Raw genomic sequence first — 15,842 nt, forward strand, 5'->3', positions numbered from 1 at the left:
TGGTGGCTATTACTTCAGCTAGGAGAGTGTCCGAACTTCATGCTCTCTGTGTTCGACCTCCCTACTTGGTTTTCCACAAGGATAGAGTATCTCTAAGAACAAATCCATCCTTTTTGCCCAAGGTGGCTTCCCAGACGAATCTTAACCAGTCTATTGATCTTACAGTATTTTTCCCGAATTATTCGGACAGAGCGGAACAGAAACTGCATTATTTGGATGTTCATCGCCAGCTCAGATACTACTTGGATAGAACTAAACAATTCAGAAAATCTGATCAGCTTTTTCTTTCTTATGCAGAAAACAGAAAAGGTCTCCTGGTCTCCAAGGTGACCTTATCGAAATGGCTCTCTTCCACTATTTCCCATGTTTATCTCCTTAGGGGCAAAGAATTGCCCTCTAAACCTAAGGCACATTCTACTAGAGGCCTAGCCACATCTACAGCCTTTCAGGCTAGGCTACCTATTGACACCATTTGTGCAGCAGCCACTTGGGCCACGCCTCATACCTTTGTCTCACATTACAAATTGAACTTGGCCTCCAGAGACAGAGCTAGGTTTGGTTCCACAGTTCTCAAGAGTCTGTTCCATTGAGCCACCCAGGATAGAGGTGCTAGGGACGCGGTCCTATCCAGCAAGAATGAAGGCGAGTTTGACAACTTAACATTAAGAAGTTATGTACCTACCTTAACGTTCCATGTTAGTTGTCTTCTCTCGCCTTCTTTCTTGCGTCCCTCCGTCCTTTCCCCCTAGCCTTGACAGACCTTGAAGTTGTACTCTTCTCTAAGGGCGAGTTTATTCTTCCTATGGACTCCAGTTGTGAGTGGTCACTAGTTTTACTAGTTCCCCTGTGTTGTGTTTACACATTTGGTTACTTTCTTCTCCTTCTGTTGGAAGAAGATAATGGGCATATTTCTATAGCTACCAAACGAGATCTGGGTAGTCACGCCTTGCATCATGGGATATAGGGTTGCCTCGAGCTGGTAAAATTAGCTCTCGAGCTTAGCAAGTGCCGAGTCGGAGCCGAGGATTGGCTCCGAACCCATCCAGTAAGAAAGAAGGCGAGAGAAGACAACTAACATGGAACGTTATGGTAGGTACATAACTTCTTATTCAACAAGGTCGGTGGCAACGTCTGCTGCCTTCCATGCCAGAGCTTCTTTACAGGACATCTGTGCAGCTGCAACTTGGGCTACGCCTCATACCTTCATCAATCATTACAAATTGGATTTGGCCTCCAGGGGAAGAGCATCTTTTGGTCTATGGTACTCAGGAATGTCCTTCCATGAGAGCCTCCCAGGAATAGAGGTAGCTGGGAACTCTGTCCCACACGTAAGGAATGAACGAGGATTAACAATATCAGATAAAGAAGTTATGTCTTACCATAACATTCCATCTGTATTGTTGATCCTCGTTCATTCATTACGACCCTCCCTCCTTCCCCCTCCTGTAGCTTCTAGTAGATCTCACCATCCGGTTCTTTTAGGTCATTTGACCAAAGGTAGACTCTACCTTCTTTTGATTTGCAAACTCAATCTGAGGTATAAGGGAGAGGGGAATTCTGGGTAAGAGTTTTAGCTCAAGAGTTTGTAGCTGACGCGAGCTTGGAAGATGGCCGGCTCGGAACCAATACCCACACACAATGACTGAACAAGGATCAACAATATAGACGGAACATTATGGTAAGACATAACTTCTTTTTTTGAGTAGTCAGTTAGAAACGAGAGGAGAAAAAAGAGTTTCTTCCAGTCCTGTTTTGATGGAGAAGGGGAGGTTTTGTACTCTAGATAACCATGTCTTCTTCATGTAGAATAATATTGAGCTGTGTGAAATCCATTGGTAGGTGATTATTAAATAGTGATACAGGTAGAAAGGATACAATGGATACCTGTAGTACTCCTTTGATTAAGGGTGAGCAAGAAAATAATCTTTACATGAACTGGACTTTAAATGCTCCCCTGTCCAGGAAGTTTCTGAACCATGGCAGAGTTTTGGCTGATTCTTTCTGAGATAAGGGAGCCTAATAATAGATGGTCTTCCAAGTCAAAGACTTTTGTCAAACAAGGAAGACAGCACCATTTACAAGTGTCTTATCCACATTCATGAGGATAAAATTGATGAAGGTGTACGTGGCTGTCATGATGTTATGGCCAGCCTATAAGCTGAGCTGGTGTGGTGAGAGGACACTGTATTTTTGGGTATATTCTGTAAATTTGGTGACAGTTTTTGAAAGATATTGCCTAACGTGGGTCCTATTCAAACTGGCCAAAAATTTGGAGGGCTTTTGGGATTAGATTACTTGAGTATGTGTTTTATTAATACTTTTTTCCACAGTGTAGGCATTGTGTAGATGGAAAGCTAAAGACTGTATAGATGGGGTGTGGAAAATATATGATTTTTGCATGGTATGATAAATCAAGGCAGACAACCATTTATACATGTGGGTGCATTTCTGGATGTTTTTATCAGTATATTTCTGAATTTGTTTGTTTTTTTTAATTGGGGGTGAGATGTGAAAACTGGGGGCCTATGTGTACTATGTGGAGGGAGGAGACGGAGGGACAGTCATTAAAAAAGTCTGTAGATGTAGATTTCCAGAGCAGATGGGAATGGAATCTTTAGCAGTGTGTTGTTATACAGAATGTATCCTTTAAGGCTATTAATGAAGTTAAACATTTTTGGGTTATTTATATGTGAATTTTGAGTTGAGGAAAGGAGGTTTGCTTTTTGTCTTCTCATGACTTTTTTGGCCAGATTTCCAAGTGATATCAGCTTGTCCCTGGTTTCAGGTGATGGACAGTTTTTCCATTGCCAGTTTAGTTAGTATGTAAAAACTGTGATGAGAAAGGTACAAGCAGTTCTTGGCAAAGTGGTTTGGGGGAGTTTGTTCAGCAATTCATTCTATGTGGATAAACACTAGATCTCCCTATAATAGTACTGATTGACTAGTCATTTACTGAAACAGTATTTTGCAGCACGGATTTATAAGCAGAGGGACTCTGTGATCAACACTGGCTACCCCTGCTCATGAGGAACATACTAGTGGGATGCTAGTGCAAGGATTTTCTACTACCCCATCATATCTGGGGAGGATGATATGTTACTGTGGTAATGTAGTGTTATTGTGGTCGTCATTGCAAACTATGAGTGGACAGGTTGTTGGGGTGTATCTTAAAGATCATGGGTGGGATTGATAGACTAAACTCCAGTTTAGAAAAGTATGTGCATCTATCAGAAAGGGATTCATTATGTGAAGTAGGTTGTGTCAGTAAATTTGAGGTAGTGATGATAGTGCCTCAGAAAAATTAGTGTTAGTAGACTGGCTAAGGATGAGGATAAACCAGGCTGAAACTATGGTGTGAGGTAGTGTCTTTTGAGGGCAGCTAATGGCACAGATAAGAGCTAATAGAATTTACACATAGCATAGATCTAAAATTAATTCAAAATAATGATTGTTGCTGTCGGCCAATGTAAAACAGGTTTAGTCTCAAAAGTAAGGGGGCATTTTGACTGACATTTAGTCTCAAGATAACTAGTTACACCTGTAGTTATCTCTGGTTAATCAGTATTCTAGGCCTAAAAATGGTCAGAAGGTAAATCATATATGTAGTTTGAGGAATGCCATCAAAAAATGGTATATGTTTGTAGAAAAAATAGTGAGTGAAAGAAGAGTGGGAGAGTTTTGTGGTCATACTGTACATATAAATTTTAGGAAAACTGAGGCTGTAGTCTTCATTGACAAACTTGTAAAAACCTGTCTGGTACATATGACATATGAGTTAATAAAATGTACTAGATACCTGCAATACAGTTAAGAAGTCACTTTCTTTTGCTGATAATGTACATTATTTAATGAAAAAGGCCCTTGATTAGCTATGAGCCGTACATTTATTTATTTTATTTTATTTTATTTATTTATTTCCATTTGTTTACCGGGAAAGTCTGACTGAGCCTAAAACAGCCCTTTTTCAACTGAGGCCCATGGAGAAAAGCCCCACAGAGCATAATGTTGTAACTGAAAAATATTTATATAAAATACATAATATGTACATTAAAATGTTTGAGTAGGATGCAATTTACAAATCACACTTGATGTACATGTTTATGAGGAAAAACTGAGGCTTAAAAAATACAAAATAAGTTAAGGAGCATGAAAAACAGTAGACTAAAGATATGAAGTTACAGGGCTAGGAAAGCAGTAAGGAGAAGCGAGAGTATTGAGGGAGTAAGTTAGGTTTGAATTAAGGAGGATAGGGAGAATATGTAGGGGGTAGAAGAAAAGTCTAATAGTGTATTACAGCTAACCAGGATTAGTGCAGGAGCAAAACCAGTTGTTATTGAGATGTTCCCTCAGAAGTTGTTTGAACTTGGTAGAATTACATATGTTGGCTATATTTTGTGGTATATCATTCCAAACTTTGGCTAGTTGTGTGAATACAGGGCATCTCCGTAACAATATTTGACTTGGTAATCTTGAGAAGCAATTTATTAGCTGGTCTTAATGTTCTACTAATGGTGTAGGGCTATACACATTTTCTAATGGATGGACAATTGTCTGGGTAAAACAGGGTAGAATGAGTAAGAACAAGTTGGTTAAGGCTTAAAATGTTGGGAAGTTCCATCCAGTTTAGTTGGTGTAGTACTTTACAGTGATGAATTCTTGCAGGTTGATTGCTAGCAAATCTGACTACTTTATAATAGCAGGATTCTAGTTTATTTAAATCACATTTTCTTAAGTCAGTGAAATGGGTGAGGCATATAAGAGGGAGGATAGAAGATGAGTTCTGCAGATTGCATGTCTGGTGGATTTGGTTAGGAAAAGCTTTATTCTATAAAGGGATCCTAGTTTGAAATTTACTTTCTTTATGGCTAGGGCTAAGTGTGTTTCAAATTTTAGATCTTTATTAATGGTGACCCCTAGTAACTTACTATGATCTACTGGTTGGATAATGGTGTTATTAATTGAATATATGGCAAAAGTAGAGGGGTCTGTTGTTTTTTTTGCAACAGGAGAAGACCATTCATTTTGTTTTCGAAGGGTTTCGAATCAGTTATAAGTTGGAAAGGTATTTTTCTATGTCCAGAAAGGATTGTTTTTTTTTTTTTTTTAGGAGAGCAGGAAGGGATGGAACAGAGCATATGCGGGACAAATTGTCAGCATATTGTACTATTGTAATATGTTGGGTGGTTAAACAGAGTCTATTAGTGAAAATAGTAAAGAGTAGAGGACCAAGAATAGATCCTTGTGGTGCACCGGCAGAGATAGGTAAAGTAGATGAAAGTTCATTTGGCCATTTTACGCCTGTTGACAGTTGGTTAGGTAACTAATGAACCAGGAGAGGGTAGGCTGAGTGAGGTTAAGGGAGGCTAGTTCGTCAATTAGTTGTTGATGGGAAACAATATCGAAGGCTTTGGAAAAGTTGAGGAATGCAGAGGAAGTGAGTAAACCATTATTCCTGTGTTGGTTGACTGTATCAGTGAAGATAATTAGGGCTGTTTTCATGCTTTGTTTAGGTCGGAAACAGTGTTGGGTGGATGATATAAGACTGTTTTTCAAGAGACGGTTGAGGAGTTGGGTATGAATGCATTTTTCTAGTATTTTTGCTATAGGGGAGAGGATGGAAATGGGTCTATACTTAGAGAAATCAGTGGAGGTACCACCTTTATGAACAGGGATTACATGGGACTCTTTCCATAGAGAAGGCACATATTGTTCAGTGATAGACCTATTTATAAAGTTTGATATGGAGTAAGCAGTGATACCTGCAGCCAGTTTGAGGTATTCGCTGGGCAATTGATCAGCATCAGTGGAAGAGTGTTCAGGTTTGGATAGGAGTCTTTTATGAGGTGAGTTTGTATGGGATAAATGTGGAAGGAATCGGGATTTGTTTCTGTATTTGTGGATATTGATAGATGAGAATTGTTCTTGTTTTTTTACTAATGATATATCTACTGGAAATTTTGTTTCTTGAGATATGGAAATAAATATGCATATTTCATTATTATTAAATAAGATGGATGGACTGTAACATAATTCAAGAACTGCTTAAGTCACCTTGATAGTGAAGCTGTTTTAACACATTCAGCGTAAGACTAAAACTGGAGATAAATTCCTGTTAAAATAGTTTGTGAATGGTAAAAATGCTGTGATTAGCAAATACCAGTTTGTAGTGCTATTCAGTGTGCTTTTAATTTAATATGTAGTATTTGAAACATGCTGGGCTTACCATTACTTATAGCTATGTAGCGCACACAGCAAAATCCCCACTGCAGTCTGGTTGGTAATCTTGTGTTCATGACATACCCACAGAGACTCTTGTTGGTTTGTAATTCAACCGAGTGAGGTCTGCAAGTACAATGCAAAATAAAGTCCACCAGGTGGAATGAAATTACTTTTCTGTAATATTTGCATAATCATAAATGAATATACATGCATATTCATTTTTTGTTATGTTAGGTAATTATGTTCAAAAGTCCTCTGGTTTACCCAACCTGTAACAAGAAAATTGAGTTTAGAACTTTTGTCATGTAACTGCAACCTATCATCAGCTGTTTTACCATTTTTTATCAATCTCTACTGCAACACATTTTGATTAATGGACTTTCACTAAGGTTTTAGAGATCATATAGCAAGCTGCTTTAAAGGATGTGTGTTATTTTTGTGTTTGCCATTTGAATGCAGAGTTACTCTACCAATATAAAATGGTGTGGGTTAAAAACCTAAATACTCCAAAGAGCTTAAAAGAAGTCAGCTGTGAGAATCAGACTGTGGCATGGCAGAAACATGACTTGTATCCCTGAAGTGAAAGTAAAAAATGTTTAAATGTTCCAGTTTATTATGTCATTTCTTATTACTATCCTGTGGCATTTTTACTGTTGTTGTTATTATGAGGCAGTTGTCAAAATGTAAAGGTGATGCTTCAAGGATCTGAGATAAACAATACAATTTCAGGAATGTCCCTAATTTTGCCTTGCCACTTCTATTTTACTTGCAGTCTGACAGCCCACCTTCCACAGTACCTGCACCATCTTCCATTTGTTGAGCAATTTGAGTTAACACAATTATTTTTAGTAGTAACAATACTAGTAGTATTTTTGCTGCCATGCTGTGATACTTAATTGCTTTTTGTTGTGTTTTTTTTTTAACTGTTACAGCTTAGCCAAAGGTGATCCAGCAGCATTTTTGCCAATAATGAGCTATGCATTCATCTCGTATTCTGCATATGTTGCAGAGCATCTGGTGGGCAGTGGAGTAGAACTCACTGGAAAAAATGACATGCGTTTTGTTGAAGCTGTGTTCAAGGTACTGTAGCCTACAGGAGTGCAAGTTAATGACTGTTTTCTTCTGTGGTGATTTCTGATGAAAAAGTCTTATTTTCTAATGTACATAATTGTCATTCCAGTATCCTGGTTATTTATTTATTGATTGATTGATATTTGATTACTGGGTAGAAGTCCATTTTAAGTAGAGGCCCGGGAGAAAAGCTCCAAATTGTTGCAAAACATTTTAAGAACAATAATTTTGCAATCTTCAAAAATAAAACAAAAACATCTGCAGTTTAAGTAATTATAACAAATTAGACATAATATAAAATATTTAAGAATTGATACGAATTATATAGTAATCATTTAATATTTACAGAAATTTTAGACAGTCTGTAGAAAACTTAAAAGTAAGTTAGTCTAATACAAGCTGGAATTGCAATATGAACTGAAGAAAAAAAAGAGTAATGTTTTGGAGGTGTACCATCTTGTCAGATGTGCAAATGAAAGTGGAATCATATGCATATTGTATTAGGTGGCCTGTTGTGTAGATGTATAGAGGGTGTTGCTGAAAATGTTAAAGAGGAGGAGACCATGGATACATCCTTGTGGTACACCCGGTGGTGACTGGGAGGTAAGGAGAGAGCGTGGAGTGCCATTTTACTGACTGATTCCTGTTGGACAAGTAGCTTTTGAACCACAGAAGGGTGGGAGGAGAGAGACCTAGTGAGGATATGTGAAGTAGAAGTTTGCTGTAAAAAACTGTGCTGAAGGCTTTAGACAAGTCTAGAAATAAGTAAGAGACTGGTTATCCATTAAATCATAGGATCATAGAAGGTTACCAGGCTAATGGACCTGGGGCCCTTACAAGCCTAGCCAAGAGTTTATTGCCAAAAAGGAAAACTCAGTCAGCACCTTTCGCCCCTGTCATTGAGGGACACAGGTGGAACCCTTGGGAAAAATTTGCGATTTCCCATCTACTCATCAAAGTTGTGCTTGAAGAGGGTCAAGTGAGGTACTCTGATGTGTATGGAAAGTGTATTCCAGAGATGGGGCAGCCTCTGCCAGACAAACCTGTCTCTCCAGCAGGTTTTGTTGATGTCGCATATTAGATTTAGGCCTTTCAAGCGGGTAATGCGCGAGGAGTTAAACTTGCGGATATGGAGCATCTCTAGTAGGGCAGGGTCCGAGATTGCCTTGTAGATGAGACACAGATCACCTCTGAGCGCTCTGTATGATACAGAGTAGAGTGATAGTGATTTCAACCTGTTTGCATAGGACAAGTGTTGGAGGTCATGGATTCTCTTTGTGAGGTATTTCTGCAGCCTTTCCAGTTGGTGTAGGTGTTTGGAGAGGTACATACCAAATGGGACATTATACTCAATTGTTGGCCTAATGATGGAGGAAAACATAGAGGTAATAACCTCCTTTTTTCTGGATGCAATCCATTTACTTATGAGATGAACCAAGTAAAATGTTTTTCAGACCACTGCCGGTGCATGATGGTTGAATGTGAGAGTGCTGTCAACCTGGATACCTAGGTCTCTCACCACAAGTTGTGTGGTTAGGGGGTTGCTGTTGATGTGATAATCAGTATGGGCCATGTTTTTGCCAAATGGTATGATAATATATTTTTTTTGCATTTAACTTAAGGCCATGACTTTGACACCATTCATTTGTTGCTGTGAGACCCTCTTGCAGATTGTTAACATCATTTGGGGAGTCAGTGACATCACCCAACTTACAGTCATCCACAAACATAGTCAGCCTCAGCCCTTTTGTCTTTGCCTGGACCTCTGAGAAGTAGATACCAAACAGTAGGAGTCCCAGGACAGATCCCTGCGGAACACCAGTAGTGGCAGGTCTGCTGTCGGACATGGAGGCACCTATTTTGACCTTGTGAGTCCTATCGGTGAGCCAGTTGGCCACCCACCTGATGAGATAGGGATTTACACCAAGTTGTGTTAGCTTTTTGATGATGCCAGAGTGGGAGATTGTGTCAAAGGCTTTGGCCAAGTCAAGGTAAGCTGTATGTACTGTCTTTCCCTCATCTAAGGCCTTGGTGACAATCTGAAAGAAGTCAACCTCTTTCAACAAGCAAGATCTGCCCTTGATGAATCCAAACTGGTTGGGGTCAAGTGCTTGGAGATTGCCTATTTCCTTGTTTATGAGATCCATAATAATACACTCCATGGCTTTACAGATCAGACTTGTCAAGCTAATCGGGCGATAGTTTCCAGGGTCAGTAGTGGCACCACTATTTCTACCTTTATTGACAGTATCTATATAGGTTAGAAGGGCACTGCTAGTACTGTGAGAAAGGTAGAAGCCATGTTGTGCAGGGGCTAGGATTTTTTCCTGTAGCAGGTAGTATAGCAGTTGTTTTAAATACATTTTTCAAGTATTTTGGTGAGGGGCAATAAGATTGCTATACGACGAAAATTATTAATATCTGTTGAATTTCCTCCTTTGTGCCAAGGGGTAATGATGATAGTTTAAATTTCATTAAAGTGCTAGAATACAACTGATGTTTGTCATTAGGTTGCTGTTGCTGCAGCCTAAGCTACATGGGACATATCCTGTCAAGGACTGGGTGACCAGATAGTTTCCAAAGCTTCTGAATACCTTCCATATATCGTAACCGCTATAAAGCTGGAATAAAGTGATGTAAAATGACTGGTTAGGGTGCCAGACATTCAGCACTTTCTTGCAGTCAAAGTGTGCTCTTCACTGCATAGTTCACGTGATCAGTGGTTGGCTAGAGTTTCTTTAAGGCTGGGCATATAAGTATCTCTTTGTTTACAACCTGACATTTGATCAATTTTTGTAAGGAAAAGTGTAACTTTTCTGTCAAAAATTATTACTAGAGGCTAATACTAGTGTTTTTTGTGGTTGTCACTAAATATTTTTACCTCAAAACTTAATTTCTTAGTCAGGATGTGAGACTTACCAAGGCTCCACTACCCACTTGTCAGAGCAGACACTTTTTTCATTTGAGACATGTATGTGGTTCCTAGCTCCTTAGTTGTTGCCTCCCCAATCTGCTAGAAGAGAAAGGCTTTTTGGGATACCTTGATCATGACACTGGCTTTTTCTTTGCCTCAGTTACCAATGAGTGACTCTGCTATAGCCATACCAGGTTCCATGGACTGCTCATCAGTTTTAGTCAGTCCCTCTGGTGCTGCTCCTAAGAAAGCCGTTGAGGATCAAGCGCAGACAAGTCCTCTGCAGCTGTTTGACTGTCCTCTTCTGGCAAGAGAGAACCACTCTTTGTTGCCATCAGAAAAGGGGGTCGGTTTTGTTCGTTAGTGAAGCTGTGAAGAGCTGTATTCCTGGGGAAAAGACAAATCTTTATTACTGTGTTTTTGGGGGTCTGTCAAGAAAAATACATAAAGCTAGTCATTTTTTGACCTCCGATAATGATGCATAGCATGCAACAGATTTCAGGCAGTGTATAATACGACTGAATGCCGTGGTCAGTTTTAGTTAACTTCAGGAAATACAAAAAGTCAGCTAGTAAATAGAGTTCTAAATAGGCTCATCATGACCCCGAAGAAAAAGTGAGATGCAACAACAGATTAATATTCTGAGCTCCCAAGATGTGTACCATTCGACAAACATGGCAGTGTGGCCTGAGGCTATAGAAAGTGGTGAGAATACATTTACCCTCGCGAAATAAAAAACAAGAATGCCACATTACAAAAGTACATGGAGGAAACATAAATCAAAATCCAGGAAACTGATTCAATGTTAAGCAATCTTGCAGATCTGATCTAGAACACCATCCAAAAGACAGATCAACTCTGGCTGCAAACTAAAGCCCTGGAGGCCATGTTGGAATTAACTGAGGAGCTGCTAAGAGTCCAAAAAGACAGGGCACGGAGGAAACATATCCATCTCAGTGGGGTTACCCAAAGGAGTGGAGGAAAGAATTGTGAACAGTTAGCCTGATTAAATTGCAACTCTTATTCTAAGCCTTTTGGTTTAAGCACTTGGGCTTCAGGCGAGTTATTTTTCATTAAGAAGGTTTGTGGTCTGCACTCTTGTGGGAGGAGAGGGTAGATTCTGCCCTTCTAGCGTTGCCACCCCTCTGTTTTTTTTCTGGAGTGCCCGGAAATCAGTAGGCACTCCAGTTCTCCGGTTCTTGCTCTCAGAGTCCGGAATTAGCGACGTCAGGCTCGTCAGCGTGTATTGTAAAAAAAAAAAAAAAAAAAAAAAACATTCCCGTCTTGGACTCTCGTTGATTGGCTGCTTGCTGCAGACGAGGCTCGTGCAGCAAGCAGCCAATCAACACGTAGAGTTGCAAGTCAAATCCCCGCAAAGCCCGCGAAAATTACTGCATAAAAAGCGGCGCTTCAGCTTCTAATTTTGCCTTTTACTCTGTACTGTAAAAGGTGGTGCTTAAGATCTGAAATTTCTTGGACGTCTTCGGTGGATTGCCTGCTGCCTGGAAGGATTGCCTGCTGCCTGGAAGGATTGCCTGCTGCCTGGAAGGATTGCCTGCTGCCTGGAAGGATTGCTTGCTGCCTGGAAGGATTGCCTAGCCCTGCTGCCTGGAAGGATTGCCTAGCCCTGCTGCCTGGAAGGATTGCCTAGCCCTGCTGCCTGGAAGGATTGCCCTAGCCCTGCTGCTTGCCTTGCTTGCTGGAGTCTTGCCCTGGAGGAGAAGTGCTGTGGACTGGCCGACTGGGTGGTGGTGTGTTCCCCTGCTTGCTGGCCCTTTAGCTGCCTGTTCTCTTCTGCCGCTGAGAGCTTGTTTAAGTAGCCCTGCTGCTGATTTTTCTGGAGGTAAGTGGAATTTTTTTAATGGATGAATTCTTTGGAATTAAGGTAGATTTTCAAAGATTAGTGTGACAAGGGGAATGAAATATTGCCAGCACAGCTACTAGTGAATTTTTTAAATATTAAATTTATATTAATTCACTAGCTGTGCTGGCACTATCTCATTCATTGATGGTGACAAGATGTGTGTAACTGTATCTAGATGTTCAACATGTGGTGATTATTAACTAGAACAGTTTCTAATCTGGTTTTGGACTTGGTTGCAGTGAATGTATAATGACTTCATGATTTGTATAAGATGCTTGGACTGTAGATCTGCCTTTTCTAGTCTGTCATCACCGTGATGTTTACCTTGACCTGTGTTTCTTCCTAGGGTGACTGTCGTACAGTCTTCATATTATAGTGAGGCTTAAATGTAGCTTTTTTGTCTAGTTTGTCATCACAACTACAACTGTTTACCTTTTATCTGTGTTTTCTAGGGTATACCGTCTATACCAAAGCTTAGCTCATATGATGTTACAGTGAATATATGATTACATGATTTGTATAGGATGCTTGGACTGTAGAACTGTCTTTTCTAGTCTATCATCACCGTGATGTTTACCTTGACCTGTGTTTCTTCCTAGGGTGTCTTTCTAGGGTGTACAGTCTTCGTATTATAGTGAGGCTTAAATGTAGCTTTTTGTCTAGTTTGTCATCACAACTACAACTGTTTACCTTTTATCTGTGTTTTCTAGGGTATACCGTCTATACCAAAGCTTAGTTCATTTGATGTTACAGTGAATATATGACTACATGATTTGTATAGGATGCTTGGACTGTAGAACTGTCTTTTCTAGTCTCTCATCACCGTGATGTTTACCTTGACCTGTGTTTCTTCCTAGGGTGTCTTTCTAGGGTGTACAGTCTTCGTATTATAGTGAGGCTTAAATGTAGCTTTTTGTCTAGTTTGTCATCACAACTGTTTACCTTTTATCTGTGTTTTCTAGGGTATACCGTCTATACCAAAGCTTAGCTCATATGATGTTACAGTGAATATATGATTACATGATTTGTATAGGATGCTTGGACTGTAGAACTGTCTTTTCTAGTCTATCATCACCGTGATGTTTACCTTGACCTGTGTTTCTTCCTAGGGTGTCTTTCTAGGGTGTACAGTCTTCATATTATAGTGAGGCTTAAATGTAGCTTTTTGTCTAGTTTGTCATCACAACTACAACTGTTTACCTTTTATCTGTGTTTTCTAGGGTATACCGTCTATACCAAAGCTTAGCTCATTTGATGTTACAGTGAATATATGACTACATGATTTGTATAGGATGCTTGGACTGTAGAACTGTCTTTTCTAGTCTCTCATCACCGTGATGTTTACCTTGACCTGTGTTTCTTCCTAGGGTGTCTTTCTAGGGTGTACAGTCTTCGTATTATAGTGAGGCTTAAATGTAGCTTTTTGTCTAGTTTGTCATCACAACTACAACTGTTTACCTTTTATCTGTGTTTTCTAGGGTATACCGTCTATACCAAAGCTTAGCTCATTTGATGTTACAGTGAATATATGATTACATGATTTGTTTAAGATGCTTGGACTGTAGATCTGTCTTTCTAATCTGTCATCACCGTGATGTTTACCTTGACCTGTGTTTCTTTCTAGGGTGTCTTTCTAGGGTGTACAGTCTTCGTATTATAGTGAGGCTTAAATGTAGCTTTTTGTCTAGTTTGTCATCACAACTACAACTGTTTACCTTTTATCTGTGTTTTCTAGGATATACCGTCTATACCAAAGCTTAGCTCATTTGATGTTACAGTGAATATATGATTACATGATTTGTATAGGATGCTTGGACTGTAGAACTGTCTTTTCTAGTCTATCATCACCGTGATGTTTACCTTGACCTGTGTTTCTTCCTAGGGTGTCTTTCTAGGGTGTACAGTCTTCGTATTATAGTGAGGCTTAAGTGTAGCTTTTTGTCTAGTTTGTCATCACAACTATCTGTGTTTTCTAGGGTATACCGTCTATACCAAAGCTTAGTTCATTTGATGTTACAGTGAATATATGACTACATGATTTGTATAGGATGCTTGGACTGTAGAACTGTCTTTTCTAGTCTATCATCACCGTGATGTTTACCTTGACCTGTGTTTCTTCCTAGGGTGTCTTTCTAGGGTGTACAGTCTTTAGTGTCGGCCCACACTATGTCCTGTTTGTCTTTATGCAAGTTATTACAATTGTAGCCAGAGGGTATGATTGCTGAGCTGCCATGTATTTCATCTTTATCTTGTCAGTCGACAGTATGCCTGAACTTTCTTGCTGTGTTCAGACTCAGCTGGATAACGTTTGCACTGGGTTCTAGTGTCTGACCCATGTGTTTTACACACAGTTGAATGCCTTCTGTGCATATTCTGCTGTCACACCAGGTTCATGTGTAACAGCTGCAGAAAGTCCCTCAGACAGGAGTTGCTTCTTCCTTTCATTGCTTTACCTTCACTGTAATTTTTCATGAGGAGTCTCATTTTTTTTTCCCTATACCAACTTGGTATTACTAGAGTGTGAAAGTCTGGAGATTCACATGTGAATGTGAACTCTGGCTAGTGGCTACTGACTGACACAGGCCCCACCAGGCACTGGTGTTGGTCACAAATGTTTTGATTTTCTATTAATAGCTGTTTTGGTTTATTGTAGTGTTGAGCAAGAATCCTACAGGAATCATGTTCAGGAAAAGGTCAATGGATCATCAAGAAGAGGCTGAAAGCGCGTCTCCTAAGAGTTTTTTCTGCAGTTATAATAAGGTGTGGGAGCAAAGCTACTCATGGGTGCGACCTGTTCCAAATGCAGATGCCATGGCAAAGTGCACATCCTGTGGAACAACTTTCACTGTAAAATGGGATGGGGAAAAGGCATTGAAAAGCCATCAGAAGTCAGACAAACATCATCAAAGCCTTCAGCTCCAGAAGCAGAACCTCGTAATGACCACGTTTATTCAGCCACGTAGTGTAACCAGTGAAGCTTCCAAAGTCACTGCAGCTGAAGTGACAGCAGTCTATCATGGAGTGAAACATGGTCACTCATATGTATCCATAGATTGTGGAGGTAAGCTGGCACCGACAGTCTTCCCTGATTCTACTTTGGCTTCGAAATTCACCTGTGGGAAGACAAAATCTGAGAGTATTGTCATGAATGTTCTTGCACCTCATTCAGAGGAGCTCCTTCTGCAGGAACTTGGCAATTCCTATTTCTCAGTGGGATCAGATGCATCCAATAAAGGGAACAGAAAAATGTTCCCTTTAGTTATTCAGTACTTTACTCACACCCATGGCACACAACAGAAACTCCTTGATTTCTATGAGGATCATAACGAAAGTTCTGAATGTATCTTTACTAGAATAAAGGACATCCTTGTGTATAAAAGACTCAAAGTACAAAACATTGCTAGCTATGCTGCAGACAATGCCTCAGTCAATTATGGAAAGCACAGGTCTGTTTTTAAAAGTTTGAAATCTGAGGTGCCTCACATCATTGCAGCAAACTGTTTATGCCATGTAATACATAACTGTGCCAAGCATGCAAGCAAGGCCCTTGCAAAGTTTGATGTGGAGACTCTGGTTTTGAAAGTACATAGTGAGTTTTCAGCATCTGCTAAAAAAATGGCACTGTTGTAAGGCTTCTATTCTTTCCTAGACCAGGACTTTAAGGAAATAATGCAACATGTTGTAACAAGGTGGCTGTCTTTGTTCCCAGCTGTGGCAAGGCTGGTAGAATGTTGGCCTGCTATTAAAAGTTATTTTATTAGTCAAGGGCCTGAG

At 39.8% G+C, this 15,842-nt stretch overlaps 1 protein-coding gene across 2 annotated transcripts in view; it reads left to right on the top strand.

Moving 5' to 3' along the window:
• The window catches only part of CEP44 (centrosomal protein 44), a 744,696-nt gene that overhangs the window by 338,861 nt on the left and 389,993 nt on the right, over positions 1 to 15,842 (top strand). For both annotated transcript variants that reach the window (XM_044061707.1, XM_044061708.1), the window contains exon 3: positions 7,152 to 7,299. In XM_044061707.1, the coding sequence (XP_043917642.1) occupies positions 7,152 to 7,299 (148 nt within the window). The remainder of the gene's footprint in view (positions 1 to 7,151; positions 7,300 to 15,842) is intronic.

Source organism: Protopterus annectens, chromosome 2.part0, assembly GCF_019279795.1.
Source record: "Protopterus annectens isolate FY-2018-M chromosome 2.part0, PAN1.0, whole genome shotgun sequence".
Classification (NCBI taxonomy): domain Eukaryota; kingdom Metazoa; phylum Chordata; order Ceratodontiformes; family Protopteridae; genus Protopterus; species Protopterus annectens.